Below are 17,280 nucleotides of genomic sequence, written 5' to 3' on the forward strand. Positions count from 1 at the left end.
TTTATAATCATCTAAATGCAAATGGAAGCACAAGACAGTGCCTTAAGCCCTAGAATATACGAGAGACCCACGTAAAAAGGTAAAAGCAAAAATTAAATATCAGTACATTAAAAGAAAATAATAGTCTAAAGTGAAATTGGATTTAAAAGGCAAATATCATATTTTATTTTCAATGGAAGAGAGAAAAAAAAGCAAACTTGAGTCATACATAAGTTCCCAGGGGGAAAAGTTCAAACCTTCTCAGGATCGTGTGTATCTCTCTAATAAGCCATGTATGATATATTAAAAAATGTAATTTTTTGTGATTAATACAAAAATGATATTTTGGTTGTAAAATAAAAAATAAATTTTATTATTTTAATTGAAAATGTAAGGAAAGATGCATTATGAGACGGGAAGGATAAAAAGGAAGGTTTCTGCAAAGGATAATGATAGAATGCCCCCTTTTTTTGACCCCCAAAGTTACTCGCCTACGTGGCACTTAATATTTTAATAATTTTTAAGGAAATGGGACCAGAAATGCGTGAGAGAAGTTGGAGTGAATTGTGAGGTTGTGATACACGCGCAAGAGAGAAAAAAGGAAAAGTTAGAAAAACAGAACTTTCACTTGCGGTTTAAACTAAAGGCGAGAGTGCGGCTTGAGTGCGGCTTGAGTGCGGCTTGAGTGCGGTGAGAGTGCAGATTGCTGCCATAGCTTCGTACGTCGAATTGGAAGCCCTACTTTGAAGTGTTCTTGTTCTGCAAATCAAAGGGTGCTCTGGTATGTTTTACTATCCGATTACAAACCCCTATTTTTATGATGTTCTTCCCCAAATGAAACCACTATTTTTGTGATGTTTTTCCGGAAATGAAACCCCATTATCGTATTTTCTTGTTCGATGATTGAAATGACATTTTGATGAGTTGTTCCCCAAATTGTTCCTCAACTTAACAAAATCTATTTTTTTGCAGGTTGTAAGTTTAATGAATATCACATTTTTTGGTGGATATGACACTCCACATTCAACTCCGATGACATTGACAAACACATTCTCAGCTTTGTGGTTGTTGTTTGTGAATGACATTTGATGTTTTTTGCAATGACCAACAAAACCAGAATTGTGTAATTCGTGCAGGATTTGCCTATATTGGATTCAATATGTTTGTTGTTCATCAACATTTTTTTAAAAACCAACTTTTCGAGTTTGATAATCAAATGTCCTTTTGTTAGTCCATAAGTGCCTTTTTACGTTTTACGTTTTGTACACGCAGTACTGCAACTGCTTTTAAACTGTATAATTACGTGAAATATGGTTTGGACATAATCTAAAGGCCGTCCAAATAATTCCATCACCATCAATCATCAGCAAAAAACTTCAATAAGTATTTGAAATTGAAGATTGAATTAAAAATAAAGTTTTCTGGTTCGAGATTTAAGTGTCCTCTTGTGACTCCATAAGTGCCTTTTTACGTTGTAATTTGTGTACAGGAAGTACTGCAACTGTTTTTCTAGTCTATCATTACATAATGATAAATTTGTACACAATCCAAAGGCCATACAAGTATTTCCATCACCATCAGTCATCATAAAACTTCATTAAGTATTTCAAATTGAACATTGAATTAAAAATAAAGTTTTCTGGTTGGAGATTTAAGTGTCCTTGTCTGACTCCATAAGTGCCTTTTTACGTTTCCGTTTTTGTACACCAAGCACTACAACTGGTTTAAAACTGTATAATATCGTGAAATATGGTTTGGACATAATCCAAAGGCCGTCAAAATAATTCCATCACCATCAATCATCAACAAACAACTTCAATAAGTATTTGAAATTTAACATTGAATTAAAAATAAAGTTTTCTGGTTGGAGATTTAAGTGTCCTTTCTTGACTCCATAAGTGCCTTTTTACATTGTAGTTTTTGTACAGGAAGTACTGCAACTGTTTTTCTAGTCTATCATTACATAATTTGTGCTTTGGACACAATCCAAAGGCCATATAAATATCTCCATCACCATCAACCATCACCATAAAACTTCTTTAAGTATTTGAAATTTAACATTGAATTAAAAATAAGGTTTTCTGGTTGGAGATTTAAGTGCCCTTTTCTGACTTCATAAGTGCCTTTTTACGTTGTAGTTTCTGTACAGGAAGTACTGCAACTGTTTTTCTAGTCTATCATTACATAATTTGTGTTTTGGAGGCAATCCAAAGGCCATATAAATATCTCCATCACCATCAACCATCACCATAAAACTTCTTTAAGTATTTGAAACTTAACATTGAATTAAAATAAAGTTTTCTTGTTAGAGATTTAAGTGTCATTTCCCGACTCCATAAGTGTCTTTTTACGTTGTAGTTTCTGTACAGGAAGTACTGCAACTGTTTTTCTAGTCTATCATTACATAATTTGTGTTTTGGACACAATCCAAAGACCATATAAATATCTCCATCACCATCAACCATCACCATAAAACTTCTTTAAGTATTTGAAATTTAACATTCAATTAAAAATAAAGTTTACTGGTTGGAGATTTAAGTGTCCTTTCTTGATTTCATAAGTGTCTTTTTACGTTGTAGTTTTTGTACAGGAAGTACTGCAAATGTTTTTCTAGTCTATCATTACATAATTTGTGTTTTGGACATAATCCAAAGGCCGTCAAAATAATTCCATCACTATCAATCATCAACAAACAACTTCAATAAGTATTTGAAATTTAACATTAAATTAAAAATAAAGTTTTCTGGTTGGAGATTTAGGTGTCCTTTCTTGACTCCATAAGTACCTTTTTACGTTGTAATTTTTGTACAGGAAGTACTGCAACTGTTTTTCTAGTCTAACATTACATAATTTGTGTTTTGGACACAATCCAAAGGCCATACAAATATCTCCATCATTATCAACCATCACCATAAAACTTCTTTAAGTATTTGAAATTTAACATTGAATTAAAAATAAAGATTTCTGGTTGAAGATTTAAGTGTCCTTTTCTGACTTCATAAGTGCCTTTTTACGTTGTAGTTTCTGTACAGGAAGTACTGCAACTGTTTTTCTAGTCTATCATTACATAATTTGTGTTTTGGACACAATCCAAAGGCCATATAAATATCTCCATCACCATCAACCATCACCATAAAACTTCTTTAAGTATTTGAAATTTAACATTGAATTAAAAATAAAGTTTACTGGTTGGAGATTTAAGTGTCCTTTCTTGATTCCATAAGTGTCTTTTTATGTTGTAGTTTTTGTACAGGAAGTAGTACAACTGTTTTTCTAGTCTATCATTACATAATTTGTGTTTTGGACATAATCCAAAGGCCGTCAAAATAATTCCATCACCATCAATCATCAACAAACAACTTCAATAAGTATTTGAAATTTAACATTGAATTAAAAATAAAGTTTTTTGGTTGGAGATTTAGGTGTCCTTTCTTGACTCCATAAGTGCCTTTTTACGTTGTAGTTTTTGTACAGGAAGTACTGCAACTATTTTTCTAGTTTATCATTACATAATTTGTGTTTTGGACACAATCCAAAGGCCATACAAATATCTCCATCACCATCAACCATCACCATAAAACTTCTTTAAGTATTTGAAATTTAACATTGAATTAAAAATAAAGTTTTCTGGTTGGAGATTTAAGTGTCCTTTTCTGACTTCATAAGTGCTTTTTTACGTTGTAGTTTCTGTACAGGAAGTACTGCAACTGTTTTTCTAGTCTATCATTACATAATTTGTGTTTTAGACACAATCCAAAGGCCATATAAATATCTCCATCACCATCAACCATCACCATAAAACTTCTTTAAGTATTTGAAATTTAACATTGAATTAAAAATAAAGTTTTCTTGTTAGAGATTTAAGTGTCCTTTCCTGACTCCATAAGTGCCTTTTTACGTTGTAGTTTTTGTACAGGAAGTACTGCAACTGTTTTTCTAGTCTATCATTACATAATTTGTGTTTTGGACACAATCCAAAGGCCATATAAATATCTCCATCACCATCAACCATCACCATAAAACTTCTTTAAGTATTTCAAATTGAAGATTGAATTAAAAATAAAGTTTTCTGGTTGAAGATTTAAGTGTCCTTTTCTGACTCCATAGGTACCTTTTTACGTTGTAGTTTTTGTACAGGAACTACTACAACTGTTTTTCTAGTCTATCATTACATAATTTGTGTTTTGGACACAATCCAAAGGCCATATAAATATCTCCATCACCATCAACCATCACCATAAAACTTCTTTAAGTATTTGAAATTTAACATTGAATTAAAAATAAAGTTTTCTTGTTAGAGATTTAAGTGTCCTTTCCTGACTCCATAAGTGCCTTTTTACGTTGTAGTTTCTGTACAGGAAGTACTGCAACTGTCTTTCTAGTCTATCATTACATAATTTGTGTTTTGGACACAATCCAAAGGCCATATAAATATCTCCATCACCATCAACCATCACCATAAAACTTCTTTAAGTATTTCAAATTGAAGATTGAATTAAAAATAAAGTTTTCTGGTTGGAGATTTAAGTGTCCTTTTCTGACTCCATAAGTGCCTTTTTACATTGTAGTTTTTGTACAGGAACTACTGCAACTGTTTTTCTAGTCTATCATTATATAATTTGTGTTTTTGTATAGGCTGTACTGGAAGTTTACTAATACAATCGAAAATAGCACAATTGCCTTCCCAAATTAAAGTATATTGATGTTTATATTACCATGTCATCATGAATGTATCTGTCAATGTACAAACTATATATTAACTCCAACAAATGATTAAACAATATATACAATTGTGGCAACATAATTGACTTTGTCTACCTCAATCTAACTATCCCTATGTAAAATTGTCTCAAAAATCTTGTGATGGAATTATTATTTCTACATTCACAGTAGCTATTTCTTCAACAGCAGATCGTAGTGCTGAATAACTTCATCGCGAAGGACATTATCTTCATTTAAAACCCAATCACAAACGAATTTCTGCCTAATTAATTGCAGCTCCTCCTAAAAACAACATCAACACAATGTTACCAACTGTAATCTTCAAAGAAAAACAATAAATAATAAAACATATTATAACGGTCAACTTACAGTAGTGTAGTCAGGCAGGGCTTTGCCATTAAATTGATTAACACCATCCCACATCTCTATGAATTTCAATACTAGGACCCCACAGTCATGACTGCGAAATGAAATACAACACAATATTCAGACATCATTAAGCAGTGCTAAATTACACTCATTGAACACACAAAATGTTAGAAGTTACCCATTAGGTTGAATTGGAGTGTCCACACACTGCACTTCAAAAGATGGCTTCTTGTCCGATTCACAATTTAATAACATACCCAAAACACTTACTCGTTCCTGTTCTAAAACTTTATCTTTCCTACTCTTTCCAGCCATGATTCATCAACAACCTATAAAAATTTAATAATAATACAATAAGGAATCACAACAAAACAAATTCAACAAAAAATACACTTCACAAATCAAGGAATCATAAATTACTTCACAAATACAACAACCTGTTATGACGGGAATCAAAAATAAACTTCACATGTCCAATTGGAGAAATTACTTCATATGGCTAATTACTTCATATGACGGGAATCAACAATCCAACAAAGGCATCATCAACAAATTGTCATATTACAAAAGAATATAACACCAAATCAACTAATTTAAATTTTGAACTTCGGAACAAATACTTGGACAACCTCACAGACGAAATGAACAGAGTGCATTATAGGGTATTTCCACTTCAGAACACCTTCATGTGTGCGAGGGACATATGGATCATCCCAACCCTGACAAAACCATCAATATTAACAATGGACGAGTAGATAAACCAAAAGAATCCTATACGCACATTTTGGGGTTTCACTACAGTTATCAATTCTAATGGCAAAATGGCACAACATGCTAAGTAAAAAAAAACCACATTAAATCTTCGAAAAGGGGTTTTCCACGATAACCTACCGGAGAAATCTTCGTTCCGTCAATGACTTTAATCAACCAACAAATACACCAACAAGAGAGCGCCCAACCAATGAATCGAACGGTACCCACCACTTTTCGCGGAAGCCGCCGCCTCCAACAACCCAAACCACTCTCCACACCTCCGCTATCCGCTTTCACTGTGACCCACAACACCAACCTTTATGGAACGATAGCTTTTTTGGGAAGACAAAGCCTTGCGATTGAAATGCCTTTCTGCGTCTCTGCTCGAAGAAGAAAGTTTAGGAGAAGAAGAAAGTTGACGGGAAGAAGAAAGTTGAGGGGAAGAAACGAGGGAAAATAGAATGCCCAATGTGTTTTTTTAAAAAGTTTGTCCAATCAAAGCGCGTGCATTTCACGCTAACTTTCCCAAACCGCTGCCTTCATTTCCCGTCTGCTTTAAAAATATTAAAATATTAACTGCCACGTAGGCGGGTAACTTTGGGGGTAAAAAAAACAGGGCATTGTATCATTATCCTTCTGCAAATTAGACTTCAAGAGCAACAACTTAAAAGTTCCTTTGCCTAATTATCTGTCTATAATTTTAGAGCACTGTCAGTCTTATAACACATGATGACACACAATTATATAACAGCAACAATCTGGAACCAAAAAAAGAAATCAATACTAAATTTTTTTATTGTTGTTTAAGTTATTTTGCTTAAGTGCAAAAATATATATGTTTCATATGATGCATTAAAACAGGTTGAAATTATAAAATATAGTTTTAAAATATATAACTATATTTTAAAGGTATAAAAATGTTTAATTTTCTTAAAACATATGAACAAAGATAATTAAAACAAGAGAGAATATATATATAAACATGGTTATAGAGTCTAGAAGCATGAATAAGAAAAAGTAGCAGAAACTACTCTTAGTGTTTCTGCTTAGGTTCCTTGCTACACCATTTATACCAGCCACTTGTTTGGCTATGTTGTCATCATAAGCATTAGTCAAACAAAAAAATTGTTACAACAACCATTATGGTTTTTTAAATAGCCGGTTGAGGTGAGGTAGAAGAGTTCAAAATCTTGCTCATAAAAATATAATACAGTAGTTGAACTAGAAACATAATAAACTAGCAAGCAGATAAAGATTATATATATAGTAGTTGTCGAATCCATTCATCAACCAAGTTAACTTGGATACACTGCTTTGCCATTCCATCTCGTCTCTGCCAGGTATGAAAGGTACAATTAATCTTCAATGCAAAGCAGCTTAAATAATAATTGCAGATTTCAGAGCATGTTAGTGGCTTTCTATCATATGTATACTATTAGTATGGATCACTAATATATATATATATATATATATATATATATATATATATATATATATATATATATATATAACATATAAGAGCTTTTTTAAGTCCGACGTTTTTTATATTTTTATTTGATTTAGGTCAGATGTAAAAATGGTACTCATAAATTTATGTTTGAAAAAAACAAACATACGTAAATTTATGTTTGATGTGTATAAGATCATACGTGAAGTTACATTTGGACTTAATTCAGAGTTAAAATTTATTTTTATCGTACAAAAATACTTAATTACTTTTGGTCCGTTGATTTGTTGATTTGATTCATTTTGATCCCATCGTATTTTAATTCAATTTGATCTTCTAATTCTTTAAAAAGGTTCAAATTGGTCTTTGTTGTTAAGTTGATGTTAATCCGTCTATGTACATGTCACGTGTCATTTTATGGAATTTTTAATTTTTAATTTTTTTTAAATTAAACTGCCACGTGTCATGTCATAGTTGTGCCATGTGTCAACTTGAGAATTTTTTAATGTTTTAATCTTTTTAATTAAAAAAAAAGTGTCATATGGCAGATCACGATTGTGCTACGTGTCAAACTAAAATTGGTTGTTTTTAATTTAGTCATTCTATTTACAATTTTGATTCAATTAGTACTCCAATTTTTTAAAATTATTCAATTTTGTTATCTCTAATTTGAGACCAAATACTAATTAAGTTTAATTACAACTTATATATACATGTTAAAATAATTTTTAATGTATTTATATATCAAATTACTCCACCTAACTATTCAAATTATTATTTTTTTACATGTGTATAAGATTTCAAGTGTAAAAAATTACAAGTGAAAAAATATAAGAAATAAAATAACATGAGTATTTAGGGAATGATTTGATGTATAAATGATAAAAAATTAGTTTAACATGAATATATAAGTTATGATTAAGCTTAATTATTAATTTGGTCTCAAATTGGAGAGGACAAAATTGAATCATTTCAAAATATTAGGAGACTAAAATGAATCAAAATTTTAAATAGAGGGACTAAATTGAAAAAGATCAATGTTAGCTTGACACGTGGCACAATTATGACCTACCACGTGACCGTATTTTTCTTTTAAATAAAAAATTCTCAAATTGACACGTGTCACAACCATAGAGTGACACGTGACAGTTTAATTTTTTTTAAAAAAATTAAAATGACACGTGGCATGTACAAAGACAGTGTTAATATCAACTTAACCATACAGATCAAATTGAACCTTTTTAAAGAATTAGAAGACCAAATTGAACAAAAAAAATAATAAGGGAACCAAAATCAACCAAACTAACAAATTAGGAAAACAAAATAGTAATTAAGCCTATAAAAAATTATGCATCAAAACTTACGTTTAACACCAGACATAAATTTACGACAATTAATGCACTCTCAGATATAAATTTACATATATTAATACATAGTCAGATTGACAGATTTTCCTTTTAATATTCGTTTTGATTTAGTATAAAACTAACACCTATATAATCCAAAAAAGATCTAAAGTAAGTTTTATCTTTTAACTTACAAAATTAATAGTACAATAAGAGTTCAAAGCATAATAAAACAAAAGCATAATAAAACAATATCAAGTTGGTTAATCAATATATATATATATATATATATATATATATATCTCGCAGAATACATAAACAATTTAATGCAGCAGGTGGAATGTGAACCACAATTAAATCGCAGACTACATAAACAAATTAATGAACAACTTATGCCAACGAGATAGATGCAAGTGGTAGGATTAAACAACATTACTAAGGCTCTTAACAAAGGCGTTTTAGCTACCGAAGATGAACGTTACATGCGAATGAATGTATCAAAGGTTCTGCAATAAACTATCGACCAACCTTATTCCATAACATAAGAGTAGATGCAAGACATATTTACCGACCCTTCAAAATAAAGTCATCCAAATATACAACAAAAATATTTTTGCATAATTTTAATTTAAAATATATTATAATATTTTTTAGTGATATCAAATTCAGTAGATATTCATATGTACTCCATTGTTTTAACTCCTGCAAAACTTATATGTTCTTATATGCTGTAAGAAAAATTATTTAACTCTTGCTTCTGTTTTTTTACCGAGTCTACAACATTTTTTTAGCAAATATATTTTTTCCGTTTCTTCCCTCTGTCTGTCTAATTGTGGATATCTCATATGTTATGACGTGGAAGAAAAATATTTAATACTTCATAATCTTCTTCTTTCAATATTATACCCGAAAAGATGGTAGAAATAGTGGCATTGGTTATTGAGTATTTCCGATTTCATCAACAAAGTTGACTTAGAAACACTGTTTTCCCTTCCCATCTCATCTCTTGTTTGCATTTCAAACAACAATGGTTGAATCCTTTCTCTTTAGCATGGCAGAGAAGCTTTTAGCAAAGCTTGCTTGTCGTGCCTTTGAAGAAGTTTCTCGGGTGGTGGGTTTATACGATCATCTTCGAAACCTCACGAACACTCTCTCCTTCATCAAGGCTGTGTTGTTAGGTGTTCAGCAAAAACAAGAGCACAACCCTGAGCTCCGCGAATGGCTCACTCAGATCAAAACTATCTTCTCTGATGCTGAAGATGTTTTGGATGAATTTGAATGCCAAACACTACGAATGAAAGTGGCCAAAGCTCATGGTAGCACCAAAGACAAGGTGAGTAACTTCTTCTCAAGTTCTCATCCACTTGTTTTTCGTCACAAAATGACTCAACAAATTAAAGATATCTGTAATAGACTAGACAAGGTTGCAGCTGATAGAGATAAGTTTAGTCTTCAAATAATTGATGTTGAGACACGTGTTGTTCATCGGAGAAATATGACACACTCCCGTGTGAGTGATTCAGATGTTATAGGAAGGAAACACGATAAAGAAAATATCATAGAGCTTTTGATGCAGCAGAATCTTAATCATAATGATACAAATCTATCTATTATCCCTATTGTGGGGATGGGGGGCTTGGGAAAGACTACACTTGCAAAGTTTGTGTTCAATGATATCAGGATTCAGGAGTGCTTCTCATTGAAGATGTGGGTGTGTGTTTCCGTTGACTTTGACATTGAACAACTGATTATCAAAATCATCAATTCCGCCAATTATCCAGCGTCTGCTGATGCTCTTTCTCACCAAACGAATTGGAACATGTTGGATCTGGAACAACTGCAAAATCAACTCAAAAATAAACTTTCCGGTCAAAAATTCTTACTCGTATTGGACGACGTATGGAATGAAGACCGTGTTAAATGGCTTGAGCTGCGAAATTTAATCCAAGTAAGTGCAGCAGGAAGTAAAATCCTTGTGACCACGCGTAATCCTTCAATTGCTGCCATGATGGGCACAGTTCCCTTTCACCTTTTAAAAGGTCTTTCTGATGAGGATTCGTTGTCTCTCTTAGTCAAGTGGGCATTTAAAGAAGGAGAGGAGGAAAAACATCCTCACTTAATAAATATTGGAAGACAAATTGTGAAAAAGTGCAGAGGGATTCCATTGGCAGTGAGAACATTAGAGAGTTTACTATTCTCAAAATTTGAGGCTAGTGAATGGGAATACGTGAGAGACAATGAAGTTTGGAATTTGCCTCGGAAAAAGGATGACATTTTACCTTCCCTTAAATTGAGTTATGATCTCATGCCTTCCTATTTGAGACAATGTTTTGCATTGTTTTCCCTTTACCCAAAGGATCGACAATTCTATAGTGATGAAATAACTCGGGTTTGGGGTGCACTTGGACTCATTACGCTACCAACAACCAATAAGACACATGAAGATGTGGGCAATGAATATTTACATGAACTTCAGTCAAGATCTTTTCTTCAAGATTTTGAAAACTTTAGCACTTTTTATAGTTTTAGAATACATGATTTGGTGCATGATCTCGCCCTATTTGTTGCGATGGGTGAGTGTCTACATGTCAGTTCCAACATTCCAAATATTTCAGATAATGTTCGACATCTGTCTTTTGCTAAAAGCAGTTTGTTTGGCGATTTAGTCACCAAAAAATCAGCACCTGTGAGAACCGTACTATTTCCAAATGGTGTAGCATCTGCCAATAGTGAAGCTTTACTAAATACGTGTCTGTCAAAGTTCAAATGCTTACGAGTTTTGGATTTAAGTGGTTCGACATTCAAAGCTTTGCCCTATAACATTGCTCAGTTGAAACATTTGAGATATTTGGACATTGGCAAAAATCCCAACATTAAGAGACTCCCTGAGTCTATTTGCGAGCTACAAAGTTTGCAAGTATTGAAGGTTACCGGATGCATGAAGTTGGAAGCATTGCCCATAAAATTAAGAAAATTGATCAGTCTCCGTTGTTTTGAGTTTAGCACAAAGCAAACTATTTTGCCTGTGAAAGAGATTGCTAACTTGGAGTCGCTTGAAATCTTGAAGGTCGAATCATGCCAAAATGTGGGGGCCATCTTTGGAGGGGTGAAATTCCCTACTCTTAAAACATTGTTCGTTTCTAATTGTCGGAGTCTTAAGTATTTGTTACTAGATAGTAAAAATTTTCCTGAATTAGAAACATTGGTTGTCGATGCCTGCCATAATTTGGACTTGGAACTATGCATGGGTAGTCATGAAGTTTCCAAACTGAAGTTAAAACTTGCTACGTTTTCAAGTTTATCACAGATGGTGACCTTGCCTAAATGGCTTCAGAAAGCTGCTAACTCCTTACGGTGTTTGTCTGTTTTCAATTGCCTCAACATTCGAACATTTCCAGATTGGTTAACAACTCTGACTCATCTAGAAACACTTCGTTTAATAGATTGTCCAAATTTGGTATCTCTCCCAAATAACATTCATTACCTGACTGCACTTGAAAATTTGAGGATCGCAGGTTGTGCTGATTTATGTGTAAATATGAACCCATGTTGAAGAGTTTTGACCCAAAATATCACACATAAAAACACTTCCATTAATGAACCAGAGAGCCTAAGAAGAATTATATGAAGAGTAAGAGGTACTTAAGAAGCTCCTTATTTTTTTTTTATATATATTCTTTAATTAAGGTGTTTTGCATGATGTTAATTTTTTTTCATGTTTTTTCATTTCGACTTAGTTGTGTACTTCTTTTTTTACCATTTTGCTTTGTCAGTCATTAATATGTGTCAGACTATCATTTTCCTTTTTTCTATTGTTATACACAATTTCACTATTTCATTATATAATTATATGTAACCACACATAATTATTTCGGCACTAGCTTGTATACCTTTTCGCTCTTTACCAAATAACTTGCTTTTGAATACATTTTTATGAGTTCTGTTATCTACATATTTTATATTTTACATTTAATTTCCATTGGTTAATGTTATTTCAAATGCATAACATACCGGACCTTTTAAAATTTTCAAATTGATTTTAATATTATATTCAGACAATCTCAAATGTGCAATTTCTTTTCCCGTATTTTCAATTTTTAGCGAGCTAGCACAGCACACACGATTATGTAAAAAAAAAAAAACGAAACTTGTCAAAAAATAATTAAATCTAACTCAATTTCATGAAATATGTGAGATTTGTAAAATTAAACTTAATTTAATTTTATAAAATTGATTTATAACATACAATTTGTATTTCACTTATATATTATAAAATTATTTTATTTTTATTTAATGTAAAAATTTTAATAAAACTATAAAAGAAAGTGCTCAAAACACATAATTAATGAAAATGATCACTCATAAGTATATCATGCAGAAAGCATAAAGATGACAATTTGATAAATCACTCTTGTTTATGACCATATAAAACACTTTTTAATATAGAGACTTGTCGTGATCGAATAGAAGTGAATCCAACAGGAGAATCATGTATACATCTTCTTTCAACTTTCTATACAATTAAAAAGACATTGTTTATGTCTAATTATTTCAATTTCCAGGTGTAGACAGAAGTTGGGGAAAAAGATCCTTATCCAATAATTATTAGGAATGTAAACAAAATTTGTAGTCGCGGTATTTATGAATAAAATTTACAATAACAAAAATTAGATGTTATAAATGGATATGAGTATTTTTTATATCGCATGTTAACGGGTGGATATGCGTATCTTAATATTCGTACCTCGTACTTGTTATACTCTACTTTAAATAAATAAAAATTAAAAAAATATGACTAAAACATTAACCCATTAATCTTAAATGGATTATTTTTTATCAATTGGTTTTAAAACATATTCATTTCTTTAAATGTCATTCAATACTATTTAAATAGATTATTTAAAATTTGTTTGCAATTTATGAATGTTATGTATTGTATTTTTATTTAAATTTATAGTTAAAATATATTTTTAAATATTAATTTTTTTTTGTAAATATCCACGGGTACCCGTGAATATCCGTAGATATTAAAAAAATATGTAAATACTCTCATAACGGATATCCGCACGAATATAAATACGAGTACGTGACGAATATTTATACAACGGATAGGGTACAAATGAACTATTACCGGGACCTGCTGTTAACATTCTTAGTTGTTATCTTTACAAAATAAATGACTTTTATTTTATTTATTATTTTATATAATAATAAAATATATCTATAAATATTTAATTATTATATATTAAATTTTAATTTAAATATATATAATACAATCAATTTAAAATTTAGTAATTAGATTAAATTTATTGAACAGTATTTTTATGATTTATGATTTTTAATATTTTAATATTATTTTATTTATTAAAATTCATATTTTCGTTTCATTTATTTCTTTGCTTGCAATCAGTAAATACACTATAAGTGTTGGAAGATGTGACGTTGTCAGGTGGAAGAAAATATTCAATACTTCAGAGTGTTCGAGCATCACGGGCAAAACCAAAGAAAAAAAACTTAAAAAATACAAAGAATTTAATTAAAATATCATATCTAGATGGCGTAACTTACATTCAAATGCCCTCCATTATATTTTAATTCTGCAAAACTTAGATGGCGTAAGAAAATTTATTTAAGTTGTGTTTCTGTTTTTTATCGAATCAAAAAGTTTTGTTATTTTCCTTTTCCGTTTTTTCCTCTGATGTTGTCACGTGGAAGAAAATATTTAATACTTCACGGTCTTCGAACATCAAACCAAAACCAAAAAACAAAATACTAAAGAACACTATTTGGGAATCCATTTTAATAATATTATAAAATATAGGGTTAAATATATTTTTGGTTCTTAAATGAATTTTAGAATTATTTTTCTTCGAAACTTTATATTAATTTAGTCATTCATCTTTAGAAATATGTGTATTTAATCATTTTTACCAAATTTTGTTAAGTTTATTTGACATTTTAAACGCATTTTATGATTATATTTGAGTTAACATCAAAGCGAAAATGTATTCAACGGTATAAATAATTCAAATACTATCATAAAATGCGTTTGAAACATATTGGGTTAAAAAGACTAAATTCACGCATTTTTAAAGATGAAGGACTAAATTGGTCAAAAATTTTGAAAATTTACTGAAACTTGATGGACCAAAACATATTTAACCCTAAAATATATTAATATTTAAAATTAAAAAATACGAATAATATAATTAAAATATCATATCTATGCAAAACAAATGGCAAGTGATAAGTTATTTCGTAGTTCTCAAATCTGTTGTATTCTCCAATTAACAAGTGGAACTTGTTAATATTACATGTATAAATAAAATTATTTCATTCTCCATAGTTTGAATATTAAAAAATTTTAGCATCAAACGATTATAGACAACATTATTCATATGCTTCTTAGATTTATTTTAAGTTATATGCATTAACTCCTTAGTTTAAAAAATAAAATAAAGAAACGTAATTGGATTCTAAAATTTATTATAATTTCTCATCCTTCAAATCATCTAGATAATTGTAGTTACAATAGTCATTTTAATTGCTTTAAATAAATGACTACAATAAAACGTCTGAACAACTAAATTCAAAGAATAAAAATGTGCAAATCATACCGTATAACAGTAGACCTAGGGATGTCGATGGGGCGAGTAGGGTATGGATAGTAGTTCCCCCGTACCGTATCTACTGGATAAATATTCGTCTCGGACTCGTACCCATATCTGCGTGAGTATCCATTATGTGAGTACCCAAATACTTTTTTAATATCCACAGGTACTTGGCTTTGGGGGGCACTTGGACTCATTGCACTGCCAAAAACGAATAGGACACCTGAAGAAGTAGCAAGTCAGTATTTGAATGAACTTATGTCAAGATCCTTTCTTCAAGATTTTGAAAACTTTGGAACTGCGTATACTTTTAGAATACATGATTTGGTGCATGATCTCGCCCTGTTTGTTGCGTTGGATGAGTGTCTACACGTGAATTCCAAGATTCAAAATATTCCAGATAATGTTCGGCATCTATCTTTTGCTGAAAGCATTTTGTTCGACAATTTAGTCACCAAAAAATCAGCTGCTGTGAGAACCGTACTATTTCCACATGGTGCAGCAGAAGCTGCCAACGGTGAAGCTATACTAACGACATGTCTGGCAAAGTTCAAATGCTTGCGAGTTTTGGATTTAAGTGGGGCAATATTTGAGACTTTTCCCCGTAACATTGCCAAGTTGAGACATTTGAGATATCTGGACATTAGCGACAATCCCAACATTAAGAGACTCCCCGACTCTATTTGCAAGCTCCAAAGTTTGCAAGTGTTGTTACTTGGCGGATGCAATGAGCTGGAAGCATTGCCCAAAGGGCTAAGAAAACTGATCAGTCTCCGTTATCTGGAGTTTAGCATAAAGCAAACTGTTCTGCCTGTGAATGAGATCGCCAACTTGGTGTCGCTTCAAATCTTGAGTATTGAATCGTGCATTAATGTAGAGTCCATATTTGGAGGGGTGAAATTTCCTATTCTTACATCATTGTTCGTTTCTGGTTGTCAGAGTCTAAAGTCATTGTCTTTGGATGGTCAAAATTTTCCTGAATTAGAAACATTGTTTGTTGACGACTGCAGCAATTTGGACTTGGAACTATGGAAAGGCCACCATGAACAAGAAAGCTCCAAGCTGAAGTTAAAACTTCTTGCGTTTTCAAGTTTATCACAACTGGTGGCCTTGCCTAAAGGGCTTCAGGAGGCTGCCAACTCTTTACAATGCTTGTTTATTTCAAATTGCCACAATATTGAAGCACTTCCCGATTGGTTAACAACTCTGACTGATCTGAAAACACTTCGTTTAATAGATTGTCCAAATTTGGTTTCTCTCCCACATAACTTCCATGACCTCACTGCACTTGAAACTTTGAGGATGAAAGGTTGTGCTGACTTATGTAAAAAATATAAACCCCATGTTGGAGAGTTTTGGCCTAAAATATCACACATCAAAAACATTTTCATTGATGAACCAGAAGAGCCGGAGAAGAATTAGATAAAGAGCAAGACGAAGTTCAAAGTCCCTTATTTTCTTTATTTGTTCTTTTATTAAATGTGTTTTTCATAATTTTGATTTTTTTTTATGGTTTTTCATTGTCTTTAGGAAAATTAATTGGGGCTTTTAGTTAAGGCATTTCAATTTAGAAGACCTACATGTATTTGCGTAACAGTGCCACGTTTGTTCTTTCTACCAATTTGCTTTGTTCAATCATTAATATTGTTATACACAATTAACTTGGACATTTCATTTATAGTTATAAAAGTAATAAAATAAATTAGTATGCTTAAATAGAGATGTCAAATAAATTTCTTTTTTGGATATTTAATGAATCCATCTCTGTTTTGACGGGAAATCTCCACATTATCTAGGTATGAAAAATTCCCGACTTTTTAAATTCGGTATAGAGATGAGTATGGAAATGTACATATCTACCTCGTCTCCGTCCCCATATCTGCCATAATACTTGTCCCCATTTAAATTATTAAAATATTCATAGTCAATTTAGTAACCTTATATATATATATATATATATATATATATATATATATATATTACTACACACTTTTTTATTTTTTAATTCTTCTAATTGTTTGTTTTTAATGAAATTCGTTCGCATTTCCAATAT

At 31.2% G+C, this 17,280-nt stretch overlaps 1 protein-coding gene across 1 annotated transcript; it reads left to right on the forward strand.

The window, feature by feature from the left end:
- The first annotated feature begins 9,595 nt into the window (after window positions 1–9,595).
- Window positions 9,596–16,888, forward strand: LOC114180787 (putative disease resistance protein RGA1). The gene is made up of 2 exons (XM_028067080.1): window positions 9,596–11,012; window positions 15,394–16,888. The coding sequence occupies exons 1-2, from the start codon at window positions 9,644–9,646 to the stop codon at window positions 16,647–16,649; spliced, it is 2,625 nt and encodes an 874-aa protein (XP_027922881.1). The 5' UTR covers window positions 9,596–9,643; the 3' UTR covers window positions 16,650–16,888.
- The last annotated feature ends 392 nt before the right edge of the window (window positions 16,889–17,280 follow it).

This window comes from Vigna unguiculata, chromosome 1, assembly GCF_004118075.2.
Source record: "Vigna unguiculata cultivar IT97K-499-35 chromosome 1, ASM411807v1, whole genome shotgun sequence".
Taxonomy (NCBI): domain Eukaryota; kingdom Viridiplantae; phylum Streptophyta; class Magnoliopsida; order Fabales; family Fabaceae; genus Vigna; species Vigna unguiculata.

Bases quoted from the DNA above. Each gene is read 5' to 3' on its own strand.
- LOC114180787 (XM_028067080.1), top strand. From the start codon at position 9,644: ATGGTTGAATCCTTTCTCTTTAGCATGGCAGAGAAGCTTTTAGCAAAG. The intron at 11,013-15,393 runs GTGCACTTGGAC...TAATATCCACAG, and splicing joins TGAAATAACTCGGGTTTGGG to GTACTTGGCTTTGGGGGGCA.